Source organism: Mixophyes fleayi, chromosome 1 (genome assembly GCF_038048845.1).
Source record: "Mixophyes fleayi isolate aMixFle1 chromosome 1, aMixFle1.hap1, whole genome shotgun sequence".
Taxonomy (NCBI): Eukaryota; Metazoa; Chordata; class Amphibia; order Anura; family Limnodynastidae; genus Mixophyes; species Mixophyes fleayi.
Window position 1 is genome coordinate 56,513,134 of NC_134402.1, and position 18,501 is coordinate 56,531,634.

The 18,501-nt window shown below is 46.4% G+C and overlaps 1 protein-coding gene across 5 annotated transcripts in view; it reads left to right on the forward strand.

Annotated features, from left to right (window-relative positions):
- Positions 1–18,501, forward strand: part of TBC1D1 (TBC1 domain family member 1) — a 199,740-nt gene that overhangs the window by 62,148 nt on the left and 119,091 nt on the right. The window contains exon 1 of one of the 5 annotated variants that reach the window (XM_075194775.1): positions 12,652–12,819. The exons of 3 other annotated variants lie outside the window; for them this stretch is intronic. In XM_075194775.1, coding sequence (XP_075050876.1) covers positions 12,754–12,819 — 66 coding nt within the window. In that variant the 5' untranslated portion in view covers positions 12,652–12,753. Of the gene's footprint in view, positions 1–12,651; positions 12,820–18,501 lie in introns of those variants that run through there. One more of the 5 variants, XM_075194777.1, reaches the window with a different exon arrangement.

The window sequence follows — 18,501 nt, forward strand, 5'->3', positions numbered from 1 at the left end:
GGGTGCCGCGGGCCAGCCATAAAAAAATCAAACAGAAACACTTACCAATCCGCGCGGCGCCGGGACCCAGCATCCTCCTCTCTAATGCAGCTGTCATATCAGTGACAACTGCTGCGTGAGAGAGGAGGATGCTGGGTCCCGGCGCCGCGCGGATTGGTAAGTGTTTCTGTTTGATTTTTTTTATGGCTGGCGCGCGGCAGAGGGGGCAAAGTTAGAGAGTGCAGAGGAGGGGGACAGAGGAGAGTGACAGCGTGACAGGAGGGGACAGAGGAAAGTGACAGGAGAGGGACAGAGGAGAGTGACAGCGTGACAGAAGGGGGACAGAGGAGAGTGACAGCGTGACAGGAGGGGACAGAGGAGAGTGACAGGAGAGGGACAGAGGAGAGTGACAGCGTGACAGGAGGGGGACAGAGGAGAGTGACAGCGTGACAGGAGGGGGACAGAGGAGAGTGACAGCGTGACAGGAGGGGACAGAGGAGAGTGACAGGAGAGGGACAGAGGAGAGTGACAGCGTGACAGGAGGGGGACAGAGGAGAGTGACAGCGTGACAGGAGGGGGACAGAGGAGAGTGACAGCGTGACAGAAGGGGACAAAGAAGAGTGACAGCGTGACAGGAGGGGGAAAGAGGAGAGTGACAGCGTGACAGGAGGGGGACAGAGGAGAGTGACAGCATGACAGGAGGGGGACAGATGAGAGTGACAGCGTGACAGGAGGGGACAGAGGAGAGTGACAGTGTGACAGGAGGGGGACAGAGGAGAGTGACAGCGTGACAGGAGGGGACAGAGGAGAGTGACAGCGTGACAGGAGGGGACAGAGCAGAGTGACAGTGTGACAGGAGGGGGACAGAGGAGAGTGACAGCGTGACAGGAGGGGGACAGAGGAGAGTGACAGCGTGACAGGAGGGGGACAGAGGAGAGTGACAGCGTGACAGGAGGGGACAGAGGAGAGTGACAGCGTGACAGGAGGGGACAGAGGAGAGTGACAGCGTGACAGGAGGGGACAGATGAGAGTGACAGCGTGACAGGAGGGGGACAGAGGAGAGTGACAGCGTGACAGGAGGGGACAGAGCAGAGTGACAGCGTGACAGGAGGGGACAGAGGAGAGTGACAGCGTGACAGGAGGGGACAGAGGAGAGTGACAGCGTGACAGGAGGGGACAGAGGAGATTGACAGCGTGACAGGAGGGGGACAGAGGAGAGTGACAGCGTGACAGGAGGGGGACAGAGGAGATGGACAGCGTGAAAGGAGGGGGACAGCGTGGCAGAGGAGCTGGGACAGCGTGAGAGGGCAGAGGAGGGGGACAGAGGAGACTGACAGGAGAGGGACAGAGGAGAGTGACAGCGTGACAGGAGGGAGACAGAGGAGATGGACAGCGTGAAAGGAGGGGGACAGAGGAGATGGACAGCGTGAAAGGAGGGGGACAGCGTGGCAGAGGAGCTGGGACAGCGTGAGAGGGCAGAGGAGGGGGACAGAGGAGAGTGACAGGAGAGGGACAGAGGAGAGTGACAGCGTGACAGGAGGGGACAGAGGAGAGTGACAGCGTGACAGGAGGGGACAGATGAGAGTGACAGCGTGACAGGAGGGGACAGAGGAGAGTGACAGCGTGACAGGAGGGGACAGAGCAGAGTGACAGCGTGACAGGAGGGGGACAGAGGAGAGTGACAGCGTGACAGGAGGGGACAAAGGAGAGTGACAGCGTGACAGGAGGGGGACAGAGGAGAGTGACAGCGTGACAGGAGGGGGACAGAGGAGATGGACAGCGTGACAGGAGGGGGACAGAGGAGATGGACAGCGTGAAAGGAGGGGGACAGCGTGGCAGAGGAGCTGGGACAGCGTGAGAGGGCAGAGGAGGGGGACAGAGGAGAGTGACAGGAGAGGGACAGAGGAGAGTGACAGCGTGACAGGAGGGAGACAGAGGAGATGGACAGCGTGAAAGGAGGGGGACAGAGGAGATGGACAGCGTGAAAGGAGGGGGACAGCGTGGCAGAGGAGCTGGGACAGCGTGACAGGAGGGGGACAGAGGAGAGTGACAGCGTGACAGGAGGGGGACAGAGGAGAGTGACAGCGTGACAGGAGGGGGACAGAGGAGAGTGACAGCGTGACAAGAGGGGACAGAGGAGAGTGACAGCGTGACAGGAGGGGACAGAGGAGAGTGACAGCGTGACAGGAGGGGACAGATGAGAGTGACAGCGTGACAGGAGGGGGACAGAGGAGAGTGACAGCGTGACAGGAGGGGACAGAGCAGAGTGACAGCGTGACAGGAGGGGACAGAGGAGAGTGACAGCGTGACAGGAGGGGACAGAGGAGAGTGACAGCGTGACAGGAGGGGGACAGAGGAGAGTGACAGCGTGACAGGAGGGGGACAGAGGAGATGGACAGCGTGACAGGAGGGGGACAGAGGAGATGGACAGCGTGAAAGGAGGGGGACAGCGTGGCAGAGGAGCTGGGACAGCGTGAGAGGGCAGAGGAGGGGGACAGAGGAGAGTGACAGGAGAGGGACAGAGGAGAGTGACAGCGTGACAGGAGGGAGACAGAGGAGATGGACAGCGTGAAAGGAGGGGGACAGAGGAGATGGACAGCGTGGCAGAGGAGCTGGGACAGCGTGAGAGGGCAGAGGAGGGGGACAGAGGAGAGTGACAGGAGAGGGACAGAGGAGAGTGACAGCGTGACAGGAGGGGGACAGAGGAGAGTGACAGCGTGACAGGAGGGGGACAGAGGAGATGGACAGCGTGAAAGGAGGGGGACAGAGGAGATGGACAGCGTGAAAGGAGGGGGACAGAGTGGCAGAGGAGCTGGGACAGCGTGAGAGGGCAGAGGAGGGGGACAGAGGAGAGTGACAGGAGAGGGACAGAGGAGAGTGACAGCGTGACAGGAGGGGGACAGAGGAGAGTGACAGCGTGACAGGAGGGGGACAGAGGAGAGTGACAGCGTGACAGGAGGGGGACAGAGGAGATGGACAGCGTGAAAGGAGGGGGACAAAGGAGATGGGCAGCGTGACAGGAGGGGGACAGAGGAGAGTGACAGCGTGACAGGAGGGGGACAGAGGAGAATGACAGCGTGACAGGAGGGGGACAGAGGAGATGGACAGCGTGAAAGGAGGGGGACAGAGGAGATGGACAGCGTGAAAGGAGGGGGACAGCGTGGCAGAGGAGCTGGGACAGCGTGAGAGGGCAGAGGAGGGGGACAGAGGGCAGAGGAGGGGGACAGCATGAGAGGGCAGAGGAGGGGGGCAGAGGAGCTGGGACAGAGGTCAGAGGAGCTGGGACAGCTTGACAGAGGTCAGAGGAGCTGGGACAGCTTGACAGAGGTCAGAGGAGCTGGGACAGCGTGACAGAGGGCAGAGGAGGGGGACAGCATGGCAGATGAGCTGGGACAGCGTGACAGAGGGCAGAGGAGGGGGACAGCATGGCAGATGAGCTGGGACAGCGTGACAGAGGGCAGAGGAGGAGGACAGCGTGAGAGGGGCAGTGGAGGGGGACATCGTGACAGGAGGGAGACAGCGTGACAGAGGGCAGAGGAGGGGGGACAGCGTGAGAGGGGGCAGCGTGAGAGAGGGCAGAGTGTCTGGATGCAGTGGGGGCAGAGTGTTTGGATGCAGAGGGGGCATTTTTGCATACAACTAAATAAGCATTTCTGTCCTGACCTAAATACTTATTACAATTACATTGACCCAACTACTTCTAAAACAGGACTGCTCGGTAATTATTTTGGAGGGGTGCCTTAAAAAAATTATGGAGACTCTAAGGGTGCCGCGAACTGCAAAAGTTTGGGAACCACTGCCCTAGGCAACAATCTAGGTGTGGGTAAGGATAGCACTGGCCCTGATGACTAGGTACTAAGGGGCATATTCAATTATTGAATATGCTCGCGGCGTTAAAAGTATTACCGTTATTATGGTAATACTAAGCCAGATTTCAGCTCGCAGCTCCCTGAGCCGCAAGCTGAAATCCAGCGAGAAATGTACCATAATAACGGTATTTACACGCACTATTACCGTAATGACGGTAATAGTGCGCGGGGCGCGTTACTTTTGGCAGTAACACCAACAATTGAATATGCCCCTAAGAACCTTATGTTTTTCAATCATCATCTCCTACTCATCTGGGGTGTCCACTCTTTTGAAATAGATAGAAATTGAACAACTTGTAGCCAATTGGATCATCAGAATTTTCATAACCGTAAGAGATGGGAGGGAGGAAGGGACTTACCCACTTTGTGACAGGGCTTTATGTGAAATGGGCACTGTCATGATGTGGGGAGGGGAATGGAGCCAAGCAGGAAGTAACGGACAGAAGGCCAGATTCGATTAGCTGCAAGGTGATGCCAGACATTGCCTTGAAGTCTGGCTGCGTACCTTACCAGCTAATACGATACTAATATCTCCACCACTACGGGCCTCCGTTGACTGTTCGCCAGTTGCATTCCCCTCAGAGAGTTAGACAGTAGAAGCAGGGTTCCCCAATAGCATAAAGTGGAAATATAAGGCACCTATTAAACCGCTGCATTGAACTTTGTGGTGCAAAACACACCTCTAGGAAATTAAATTTCATACATTCAATTTGTTTCGTCAGGAGTTAAATGTGAAGAACAGACCTAAGGAGTCTGTTTAGCAAATATAAAGCCATCCTATGTACAGTTACCTTTACTAGAACATCTGTATACTGTTTATTCAAGCTTATAAAAAGGGTTATTGCCACATGAGCTAGCTGATGTCAGCAGCTCGAACTGATCTACATCAACCTGGCCTCTGAACATGCAGACACTGCAGTAAACATGGAAAGTGTACATCCTGCTAATTATTGTACATAGGACAGGTAGGGGTAAATGGTTTGGGTCTATTTTGCACATGTATCCCCTAAAATAAAGAGTGGCATTATCCTTTAATACCATGCTTTGCTACTCAGGTTTTACTTGGTACAAGAACAGCCTTGTACTGTCCATTCCTTCAGAAACATTTCTAGGTTCTCACAACCCCCAGGGCAAGTTTCCATTTTTAGCCATCCTAGGCCACTGATGGTGGGCTTCACCTAATCACCACTGTCCCCCAAACTCCACCACATCCCACCTGTATAGATGTACGTGACCCCCAACCCACAGGCTTCTCCACCCCCAGCCAACATATAGATACATATAAAATTAAATAATAATCCACTATTAGGAACATAAGGAGTATCCTGCCTCCACAAGCTGAGCCTATGTGACCATTCCACACACCAGACCAGGGGCAAGCAGGGCTGGGGAGATGGGGGGCATCTGCCCCCCGGGCCGGTCCCATAATGGGCTACCTTGGGCTGGGTCACTGGGCCACCTGCATTTTCTTTCCTTTAAAATGTTCCGAATAGGCTGCTGAGTTGAGTCTTACCCCTTGGGCTAAAATTTGCCAGCCCTCCCCTTTACCAGATACACCCACGGCCTGGCCACATAACCGATAGTTGGTCATTGAGCATGCAAACACACTTATTAGTAAAATACATCTTGCGGGTTGTTTTGTACAATAAAGGCTCAATACAGGCCTGTAGAATGGAGCTTTAGAATCTATAAATTATTTCATTTTCATTTGTCCCAACTATGCAAATTAGCTGTCTCCTATCATTTCATCTGGGACACATTGCACCAGAGCGGTCGTCATGCGGTCATCTTCAGGTCGCATTTATCAACATGCCCGATAATGATTAGATCAAATTATTATTGGTTGCAGCTGTAGTTTTCAGGTCTCACTATCTGCAATTTCTGCACAGTTGCCTAATATCTGCTACAGGAGAGGTTTGAAGGATATTATGAGGCAGACACTAAGAAAATGGCTATTTATGCAACCAGGCTTAATAATACCTTCACAGAAGGTAAGACAATTCCTGTCAGAGGAACATTATACACATTGAACAAATGAAAGGGGAACATTAGGAATAGGCCATTAAAAGGTCAGAGCATTGTACAGCACACCCCTTATCCTCACTTCCTTCCGCTGATCTTTCCAGGGGGTGGTAGCAGGGAGAGAAGACATGCCAAGGGAATACACTGTGCGGAACAGAACTAAGAGAAGCACTTGCAATAATTTTTCCATGAGATCTTCAGGTGAATTCTTAAGAAGCAGGCTCAGCCAATCAGCATACAGGGGGGGTAATCTGTGTAAATCGCTTGAGTAGTCCCCCCCCCCCCCCCCCCCCGTCAGATAAAGATGAACTATGGATGGAGAACTGAGCTCTGAAAGTGTTCAGTTGGAATAGAGGTTAATATGTTTCTAAACAGTCTTTTCAACCCCATTGTACAATCCCTGCTTGTTTTATCTTCCAGTCATGTTTATCTGTGTGAACCAGGAATGCTCAGCCTTTTTTGGTAACAATCTTCTGAGATCTCCGTGCTGTTATAAACCAGAGGAGCTGCGAGCTAATAGAGGACTGGGAACTACTCCAACTACTACTTCATGTAAAAAGGGCACAGGATAATAACAGGGGGCCTAATTAACAGTTGATTTACCAAGGTATAGAACTGATTTAAGACCAAATTGTCAGGTTCTTGTCGCTTCCTTTATTTATTATTATATATTGTCAACATAATATATAGTACGTTTACCCACATCAGTTGTGCATCTCCTTGTGGTGCTTTGCTTTCAGCTGATCATGTCCAAGAGCTTGAATGCTTAGTAACATAGTGACCTACAAATGAAGATGATAAATGGTTTAATATTATGCATTTATACTTAGCCAATGCCAGCAGACCAAATATACCGCATGCAGGATTTACTAAGAGTGCAGTGAGTACTGTTAAAGTTTTCCCAGTGATCTATTGATCACTATTTTCTTACATTAAATATGTGGGTATGATCTGCTGATCACACTGCAGAAGGGCAACACCAAGCTGGTGAGCGAGAACATTCTCACAGTCCCTGGAAATAATTCTGCTTGTGCCCCTGATTACATAGACTACAAAAACTGTTTCATTTACCTATTAATCATCCGAACTGACCTACAGATAGTGTTTTATTTGGACTTGGTATCCGTATGTAAACATTCAGGATTGTTATTTGAAGCAAGATAAGAAATTGTAGACAAATAAGGATAGTGGGGCAAAGTAATACATTGCACAGACTCAGCTAATAGAGAATTTCACCACACTGTTATTACATGACGTATTTACACTATGTATTTATATTAATTGTAGAGACTGTAGAGTTGTGAAAAAAAACTTTAAAAGTAATACGAGCCGCGGCGGTGCCCAGCCGCCGCGACACCCTTACCTCCGCCCCGGCCGTCGCTATGACGACCGGGATGTCACTTCCGGGGGCTCGGCCTAGGCAACGGTCGGGATGCTGAGTGTGAGAGCGCCGCGTCCCAGCAAGGGGAACTGCTGGGCGCGTGCGCATCTAGATAGCCTGCGGGCTAATTTATACAATGGGCTGTATTCTTGCAGAGCTAGGCTCTGATTGGTTGGGGTCACTATTTAAGGCAATGAGGTCTGCTACCTCATTGCCGGTTATAGCTTCTGACTCCCAGTCTGCTGACCTGCTTGTTCCTGTTCCTGTGTATTGTATTCTGATGAACTCTCGTGTACGACCCTTGGCTTAGATTTGGACTTCGCTTGTGTATCCCGTGACCCTGACCTTTGGCCTGTTTACTGTTTCTCCTGTTTGCCTGTGACCCTTGACCCCGGCTTGTTAACTGGAATTGTAACTTACTGCCGGCCCTTGACCTCTGCGTTGACCGCACTCCGCTTACCTGGGTTCTCCCTAACCGGTACACACTTCACGACCCAAAAAGATGATTGAAATCAATGTAAATAATGGAGACTTGCAGTCTCTATTAGAGGTGGGAAGATCCCTGTGTACCATAAAACTTGGCTTTTTTTAGTGAAGCAAAACCAGAGCAGTCCAACAGGCCAGTGCAGGGCCGGACTGGCCATCTGGCACTTCTGGCAAATGCCAGAAGGGCCGATGGCAGTGTGGGCCGGTCCGGCTCCCTGCGATACCCCGATTAAATAAAAAAATAATTATTTTTTTTGTGTGTGTGTAGCCGTCATGACGTGTGACGTCATGACGGCTCTGTACGCCGGCCCGGCTCCCGCGTAGGCCTAGCTGCAGTGGAGGCAGCTGTCAGTGCTGAGGTAAGTGTAGAGAATATGTGTGCAGGGAGGGGGGGAGAGACAAACAGAATATGTGTGCAGGGAGGGAGGGGGGAGACAAACGGAATATGTGTGCAGGGAGGGGGGGAGAGACAAACGGAATATGTGTGCAGGGGGGGAGACAAACGGAATATGTGTGCAGGGAGGGGGGGGAGACAAACGGAATATGTGTGCAGGGAGGGGGGGAGAGACAAACGGAATATGTGTGCAGGGAGAGGGGGTAGAGAAACGGAATATGTGTGCAGGGGGGGAGAGGGGCAATAAATTTCTGCGGGGGGGGGGAGAGGGGCAATAAATGTCTGCAGGGGGGGAGAGGGGCAATAAATGTCTGCAGGGGGGGAGAGGGGCAATAAATGTCTGCAGGGGGATGGGGGGGGGGTGAGTGAAAGTGCAGGGGGAAGGGGGGATGAGTGAAAATGTCTGCTGGGGGGGTGTGAGTGAAAATGTCTGCAGGGGGAAGAGGGAGTGATTGAAAATGCCTGCAGGGGGAAAAGGGGGTGATTGAAAATGCCTGCAGGGGGAAGAGGGGGTGATTGAAAATGTCTGCAGGGGGAAGAGGGGGTGATTGAATATGCCTGCAGGGGGGGGGGGCAATGGCTGTAGGAGGGGGAAAATAAAAATGGCCAATGTGTGTGGGGGCCAGTATATGACTATAATGTGTGTGGGGGACAGTTTATGACTATAATGTGTGCTATTAAGTGAATGTGGGGCTGTTTGGGGAAAATGAGGTCTAATTATTAAATGTGATTATGAATTATTTAATGCCTGGGATGTTTGTGGGAAATGGTTATTTTTATTAAACATAAATGCTATTTAATTTCTTGCTGAGGTTGTTTGGAGGGAGGGAAATAGATTTATTTATTAAATGGGAATACTATTATTTTAATGTTGGGGCTGGAGTGAGGCCTAATTTTATAACGTGGGTGCTATATTGAGTTAACACCGGTGCTGTTTGGAGTTTTCTAACTTTCATGTACCCATTTTTTTTTTTTTCAAATAGGGCCCCCAACATTCCAGGATCCAGACAAGCAGCAACTGATCCAAAGACACCAGCAGCCACAAGTGGTGACAATGACAAGACAGGTAAGAGAGAGCAGGACAGTCTGCCAACTGTCCTGAATTTGGTGGGTGACTGTCCCGCTTAGTCAGGATTTGGTCTGACTGCAAGGACAGTTGGGAGGTATGTCCTACTTCACATTGTACTGCTTGTGAAGGCAGAACTGTGTGCACCTAGAACTGTAGTGCTCACAGTATTGCCTATGTATTTGTTGAAAATGTGTCTAATAACCATATAACATCATAGGAGCCCCCTGTCTTAAGTGCCTGGGGCCCCCTGAGACTAAGTCCAGCTCTGGTTAGCAGGAGGGAGCGGATAGCTACTCCCAGTCCCTAGATAGGACACAGCCTGCAGAGCAAGCCAAGGAGCTCTAAGTCTCATGAGATTTATTAATCTTGTGAGACTAAGGGCTAGATTTACTAAGCTGCGGGTTTGAAAAAGTGGGGATGTTGCCTATAGCAACCAATCAGATTCTAGCTTTCATTTTGTAGAAAGCACTAAATAAATGAAAGCTAGAATCTGATTGGTTGCTAGAGGCAACATCCCCACTTTTTCAAACCCGCAGCTTAGTAAATCTAGCCCTAAGAGTTTCCCTGCTCACTCTACAGGACGTTCCCACTCTGATGGATGTCAGCAGCATCAGAAGCATAGATAAGTTCAGTGGACTGGGGGTGTTGTAATGTGCTTCTGGGGTGGAGGGGTGGCATGATAGGGAGGGCCTGATAAATGTAATGTTTTATTATAATGTATGTAATGTATGTATCAATGCCCCATGTTGACCACGCCCCCAACATAATGTGGCCACGCCCTTAGCGGCACCCAGTTTTTTCATGCTCATCAACAGAGATGGGCCTGTATGCTTGAAATGCCAGGGCTGATTTTTAGTCCCAGTCCGGCCCTGGGCCAGTGTGTGCCCTATATATTTTGTTTAATATGTCTGGGCCTTTAATAACTTGTCCCTTCAGATGTACTATATACCACACTTGCATACACTGGAGGAATCCATAGTGGGATGAAAGGTGGCGTGTCACAATGTGGGCATGGTTACATCGCCAGGTGAGTGCCTGGCACTCTGATAGCGCTAAGCTGCCCTTATCCTCCTCCCCTATCCACAAAATACCCTTTCATTGCTGGGTTCACCGGTGGCAGGTGTGCATGGCATGGATTCACTACTGCCCTGCTATACATGACGAAAATAATATTATTGTGCAAGTAGTCGATACTGAAAAATAAGGACATTTTGAAGGACAACAATTTCCATGGACAAATCATTAAAGCCTGGGACTGTTCCTGGAAATTAGGGATACATGGCAGCTATATATTCACTTACATTACCCAGGCTTCTTTTCATACATCCCTTTTCTTTCTCCCAGTGCCTCCTTTCATTGATACTTTATTTCTACCAATCCTGGCTTCCATTTGTATTGTATCCTACCTCTCTATGTTGTTTCAAATGACCCACTCATCCCATAATTTATAATTCACAATCCCCTTACATTTACTGTTTTATATAAACACCTCACCTGTCCTCATACAGGTGCTTACATCATTTCCCAAAATGTCTGCATTTTTAGTATTCCATTTACTTTATTCCTGCTCCTACCCTACCCTATTGTAAAATTATTGTTTAACTACCTGTGCATACCATAGTCACACATTCCATTGGTTCCCCTGCTGTACAGCTGACTGTGCACTGTGAAGCTATGGGCATGAGCGACTGTCCAGGCTTAGCTGTGGATCATTCTGCACATGTGCCAGAACTACTGCTGATGTGAAATCATGTAACCAACACATGAACTGATGGTCACGAAATTTATATCTGTTACAATTTAAAACGGGCTTTAGCCTTGACCCCTGGACATGATCCATGACACAACTGTCATGGGATACACAAAACCCTGGATCTGTCACACTACAGGGTTTTCACCCCACTATTGGGCCAGTCACACGATAAATGACCGTTCGGTCCAAGTGTTTACGCTCCAACGATAAACGATTATAGTTCCGAAGCGCATCGTATTGTTTCATTTGATTTTTAAACTGAACTAAAAATCTCGTTCAGCGATGGAACAGTGTCATTACAATTCTGCAGTGAGTACGTACTCACGACCAGCAGAGTCTGTAGATCTCTATGGAGTGTGCAGAGTCACCTTCAGCCAATGGTTATGACAGATGAACAGCACAAGTCTGAGGGTAAATCTTGTAAAATGTGTTTAGTGTGTGCACATGAATCGGCAGCTGATCAGGACTTTTTATTTTTCAGTCGGTAAAATTATTAAGGATATCGCATTGGGAGAAATTTTATGTTCCCAGCCATATTCTCTGTAAAGCACTGTGTAATATGTTGACGTTGACTTTACTTATAGGCTCTTCACTGGGACATCATCATCATCTATTTATATAGCTCCAGCAAATTCCGTAGCGCTTTACAACTGGGAACAAATAAAACAATACTGGGTAATACATACAGACAGAGAGGTAAGAGAACCCTGCTCGCAAGCTTACAGTCTATGGGACAATGGGAGATTGAAACACAAGGGCACGTACTACATCACATGGACAGGCTCTTATTGGAGCCCCTCTCTTGGCTGAACAATTTTCATAAATGATAAATCATATCACTGTGCTAAGAAATAAATAGACCCACAAGACCCTTTGGTAGGAGGAAGAAGCTTTACATCTCGCTTTTGCACATATTTACATATTTCAGTTGTAACTGCATGACACATGCTTAAAAAAAAAACCAGAAAAAAAATCCCAGTGAATGTTATGTAAAACATTTGGAATCTGACAGGAACTTATAGGGGTAAAAGAAGAAGTTTATCTCTAAGACGCTTACATAGAACCTAAATGAGGAACAATTTGGAAGAAGAAAGGGTTTGAGGCATTTAAATTTACTTAAGACCATTAGTGCAAGGCTACTTTTATTGAAATGGGCCTCCCCCTCTGAATTTTATTATAATTATATTCAAGGGAAGAAATATATAATCTCACTTACTAGACTGTTTCATGTTCTAGTTTTTATCTTGACAAACTAGGCAATTTTTAAATTCTCCCTCTATATTAATATAAAGGAATAGGTGAATATAATAATGGTAACATGACAAGATCAAAACAGGAATAGAAGCATACAGTACTGTATAAGAAGGTAGCAAATGGAGCATCCTACCGATTTAGATGATAATATTTATTACTTTGCATGCTGTGTTTTGTTTTAAATAATACGTTTAAAATGATCAGTGGCACAAACCTCTTACTGGATCACTGCCAGTGTATGTGTATAAGAGACCTATTTTCCATGTAGAGATAGTAGTGTGGCAGTGATCACATTGCATTGCACACTGCTGTATTAGTAATGAGGACAATGAATTCTTTGAGGAACTGCCCGCACTTCCTAATCCAATGAAGTCTGGCAGTTTTAGAGAGTCACCGAGGCTGCCCGGCCATTGGTCGGAACTCTGCAGTTGCTGCTTGAAAGGCTTAGTTAGAACTGAACCCTCACCAGCATGTTTAGGAAACGGTTGTTGGATCTGCGAGAAGTTTTGTGTCCATTGCTTGTCAGGGACTTGTGATTGCACAGACATGAAGGCCAGGCTGCAGAAGCTCATCTCAGTCCACCTGGACACGGGACAAGAGAAGGAAAATAAGGTATATAATGTACCGATGTATAATGGAAGCGGCAGCTCCTGCACTGAGCCCCGTGTACTGGGTGTCTGATGGAATTCCTGTCCCACTGGGCTATAGTTATAGGGTTACTAATGGGATCAGTTTACAACAGTCTTGTGCATCCTGTAGCCTTAGCTTTATAGCTGTAGTGGAACTACAAGTCACAGATCTGCCAGCCCGTTAGCTGGGACTTATGGTTCCACTGCAGCTGGACAGCCACATTTTCCCTGAGGTTTACAAGAACCACTTAACTGCAATAAAACTCACTTAAATTACTGGAATCAAGTGAGTTCTTATAATCTGAACCATTTCAGCCAAGGTTATTGCAAATAGTTACTGTTTTTTTCACTTAGTTTCTATCACACTAAAAACAAGTCAGGTTGGTGGGTGTGCTTAGTTATTACTGTTGTTTTGTTCGTGGAGTGGAGTTTCAGCCTTAAATATGGTGTTGTTTTTTCTTCTACTCTTCTTGTAGTATTGTATTGATGAGCTTTTTCTCATATAGGCTATACTTTTTCTGCATATGTGTTATAAACCTCTCTAATATTTCTTAAACCCTAATCTGTTTTTGTTATTAAAGTATTTGTAATAAATGCTTCTTTTTTCAGTATACTGATGGCCAATACTAATGTATCTTAGACATATTAGGGATTGTTTACCTATTAATAGAGATGGAGATGTACAGTTGCAGTCTCTGTATCATTATACTGTATATGTGTTTTATTTGGTTTTGGGGGGGGGGGGGGCATGCCCCCCTGCTGTTATATAATCCATTGTAGGACTTGATTTCCCAGACAGGATGATTGCTGGTGAATAATGTGATTAATAGTTTCAAGCTGTGTAGCTATTGCAATTCTAGAATGTATTACACATGTTCTTATTTGTTCTGTATGTATGAAAATGAGACTCTACCAACTTTTATTATAGATTTCATCCTGGCAATAGTTGACTCTTCATGTGATGAGAATAATGTACTAACCCTAAATTCCTTTATCATATATCTTGTCTTGTTGTGAGAATACACAACACTGTTGTATTATCTTGGTGAATTTAGCAACTCTAAACCAGCAAAAAGCAGAAGTTGTAGAAGAGATTTAAATCCGCATATACCACCATGCCTTTCAATGTCTGTCAATATTTTCTTTAACTGCGGTCATCTGAGCTACATATAATTCATTAATAAGGCAGGGGGTTGTCAAATCACAGGAGCCAGTGCACCTTAAAGCTGCACTACCACCTATGTAAAAGATTTATACTAAAGTTGTTGGAGCCCTGGTGCTGCTACATGGTTGTAAATTTATCAAGCTGCGATTCTCCAGCGGGTTTGAAAATTGGAGATGTTGCCTATAGCAAACCAATCAGATTCTAGCTGTCATTTTGTAGAATGTACTAAATAAAAGATAACTAGAATATGATTGGTTGCTATAGGCAACATTTCCAATTTCAAACCCGCCAGAAAATCACAGCTTGATAGATTTTACCCAGTGGAGTCGTTGTTACAATGGCTCTGCTGGTTCTTGTTTGTGGTATGTGTGGCGCCCCCTGCTGGCTTTTGAACAGGCCATAAAAGGAAAGGAGCAGCGAAACTGGTTTCAGCTAGGGACTTTAGAGAATTAGGTAATTTGCGAGTATAGGTCTCCGTAGTGCCCCATACCTATGATGTAGGATACTTGAATTTTTTGTGCCTTGGTTTGAAAAAGGGGACAGGGCATAGCCAAAAACGGTGTGGAGCTTTTTGTTAGGACTGTGGTAGCTGTGGGGAAAAAACCCAAAGCTGGCACTTATCCTTATGCCAGGTCAGACCTGGTGTAGAAGTGTGTCTACACATTGGTTGGTGAGCCTTTCTCAATGGTTTTTAGGCCCCTTGCCCACCGATGTTAGAAATCATAAATTTTCTAGCATTTACTCATCATCATCACCATTTATTTATATAGCACCACACTGATTCCGCATCGCTTTACAGAGTCACATAAGTCACTGCCCCATTGGGGCTTACAGTCTAAATTCCCTAACATACACACAGACAGATGAGGGTCAATTTGTTAGCAGCCATTTAACCTACTAGTATGTTTTTGCAGTGTGGGAAGAAACCGGAGCACCCGCAGGAAACCCATGCAAACACGGGCAGTATATACAAACTCCTCACAGATAAGGCCATGGTCGGGAATTGAACTCATTACCCCAGTGCTGTAAGGCAGAAGTGCTAGCCACTTGACCACCGTAATGGTTTCAATGACCTCCTGCACATTTGCGTGGCAGGATTTTTTTGGCCGCTGCCTTCTCTGTTTACCTGACAGCCAGTGTCCACAAATACAGCCAGTCAGCGCATGTGAAACGTGATTGCATTTGGCAACAGAGTCACTAGCAGTTTCCTAATGCCAGTGAGTAACAAAACTTTTATTCTGCAATATGGATTATGCTGATGTATAGGGAAGTAGGCGCGCCTAAAACAAACTATAGCCAACCAGAAGACTGGAATGTTAACCAAAGCTCAGAACATTTCAACTCCTGGGTGTCTGTGTTTTAAACTAGTTTAAAGTGGGAGGGACTAGATCACCTTCTAGCCAGTTGGAGCATTTCAAATGTTAACTGCAGAGTATGAATGTTAAGAATCCTGTAAAATTGGAGAAGATGGATTGTGTTATCATTTTATACCTATATATGAAACTCCACAGCGGCCAAAGTGAAAATTTAGAAGTGGCGGTATGGGAAATATAAGTGAATGGCATTTGGTAGTCTTACAATTAAAGCAGTAGGAGAAGTGACGGTAGGGCATACCACCCTATGGCATCCCACCCTATGCCGGCCCACTTTGAACGTTGAAACCAAGTTAATAAATCCTCATTTAGCTCAGCCCAGGTTACTGCAATTTGGGAACAAATGTGTAAAGCCGGAGCAGGCAATTTTGTGTAGTGTAAAATGTAATGTTGGAGGCTATTACTAATCTACCACTTTGAAAACCGGGTTACATAGACTTTTAGATTGACTTTTATATATAATTTACCTCTTCAGTTTTCTACTTAACAAAACCACCTTAGATAAGGCCTAAGACAGAGTTGAAGTGTTCCAGTCCTTAAAACGCCCTCAAACAAAGTAGAATTAATAATAGAGACTGTTGGGCTTTGACAAAGGCTCTATCCGAATAAGTAAAAAATAGATACATTGCATCTATCTTTCACTGAGCTTTAAATGACCTCTGCATATAGATTGCTGTGCAGTGTGTTTGTTTCATACAGCACTTGAGCAATGGTTTGCAGCCACTGCACAAACCTGCATTACCGTAAGCGCAGCTGTCACTGTTTTCGCCTCCTGCTCTTCCTTCTCCTGTCTCTGACTTGTACTGTTTAGGGCTGAGCTGTGTGGGAGATGTCATTCTTTGCATACTGCACAGTTGAGGGATTTTTTATTTCTTTATTTTTGCATGTGCAGAGCAATAACCTGGCATTACGCACTGGCACCGTTAACTCCTAAGGGTTCATAGGACCTTTCTGTCTGAGCAGGTGTTTCCCCTTTGAATATGATAAAAAAATAGGGAACAAGAAGAAAATTATACAAAGTGTTCTATACACACAACTTGCAGAAGTCAAGACATGTTATATATTGTGTTTGGTAGAGTAAGTGTTCTCTAGAACAGTGTTTCTGAAACACAGTCCTCAGGACCTTTAACAGGGCAGGTTTTCCAGGTGACAGGGGAAGTTATTATACCACCTGTGGATGTGTTACAATGTGTCATTCAGTAATGTATACACTTGTGCTAAAGCAAGGAGATATGGAAAACATGCGCAGTTGGGGGTCCTGAAGACCCAGGTTAAAGAAACACTGTTCACTGTACACTGTTCTTTTTTTCTTAGGCTTGGTGCTCTCTGATAAATGTCACCATCATTAATGAAAAAGGCATTGGATGAAGTATTAGTTTTTGTTTTTTTTGGGTTTTTTTTGTGTGCGAAATCTCACACCATCAAATTTTATGAAACCCAACAATATGGTTTCAAACCCAATTCATGAGCCAGTGAACCTCATACTACTACATAGGCAAACCAACCTAGTGGCTGGAAACCCCCCTCCAAGCCTGGGGCACTGTATAATTGAGGTGGCTGGATCCTGCCCCTGCTTCACACGGCTCTGCTTGAAAAGGGAGAGCTGCGTGTTCTAACAGTAGTGCATGCATCATTGCCCATGTATATTATGGGGATAGGAAGAGTTGGAGAGTAGCCAAGCACTGTCAAAAATTATAGCTACGAACCCATACATGCTGGTCACGCCCACTGGCGGTGTGGTGTGGAAACCCCCCCCTCTACAAATCCTGCGTTTTTCCCTGTACTAAAATCCTGCTGGTTCCTGTGAGGTGCACACTTTATTTCATTCCTTGGCTTACCTGCGTCAGCACTTGACCATCTATTCAACGGCCACAAAGTACCCTTTAAAATAGGGCTGGACAAAAATCGTACTTATAAAAAGGGAGAAAAATAGGTTGGTAGCCTGGCTTAAAAACAGGTTGCTGTATAAATTCTACAGGTTATGTGGCAAATTAAACCCAAGTAAGTTAAGATCTGGCTTCAGTCTGCCTCAGAACATGTATATTAATGTTTGGTAGTTAAGTGAGTGCCAGCATTCCCCCCTCCCCACCCTTATATCCTGAAATAAAACCAGGAAGTCAGTGTATGAGCCCTGTCTGATGCATCAGCAATGAGCCATTACAATATATTCCTGGAGTTGTGATCAGCCATACACATCATTATTAAGTCTGGTGCTGTTACTGCAGCCAGAGCCACATTTCCACTATTGCTATGGTGTTGGGGATTGCCATGTGAGCGATGGTTGAAGTGGGAATTTAGATGCGGCGGCATGGGAATTATAAAGGGAATGGAATGTGATAGTGTTACAATGAAGGCAGTATGAGAAGTGTCAGTATGACATACCACCGTATACACCCCACTTCTACCACTGTATATATAATGTAAGTGAATGGAATGTTATAGTGTTACAATGAAGGCAGTATGAGAAGTGTCAGTATGACATACCACCGTATACACCTCCACTTCTACCACTGTATATATAATGTAAGTGAATGGAATGTGATAGTGTTACAATGAAGGCAGTATAAGAAGTGTCGGTATGACATACCACCGTATACACCCCACTTCTACCACTGTATATATAATGTAAGTGACTGGAATGTGATAGTGTTACAATGAAGGCAGTATGAGAAGTGTCAGTATGACATACCACCATATACACCCCACTTCTACCACTGTATATATAATGTAAGTGACTGGAATGTGATAGTGTTACAATGAAGGCAGTATGAGAAGTGTCAGTATGACATACCACCGTATACACCTCCACTTCTACCACTGTATATATAATGTAAGTGACTGGAATGTGATAGTGTTACAATGAAGGCAGTATGAGAAGTGTCAGTATGACATACCACCGTATACACCTCACTTCTACCACTGTATATATAATGTAAGTGACTGGAATGTGATAGTGTTACAATGAAGGCAGTATGAGAAGTGTCAGTATGACATACAACCGTATACACCTCCACTTCTACCACTGTATATATAATGTAAGTGAATGGAATGTGATAGTGTTACAATGAAGGCAGTATGAGAAGTGTCAGTATGACATACAACCGTATACACCTCCACTTCTACCACT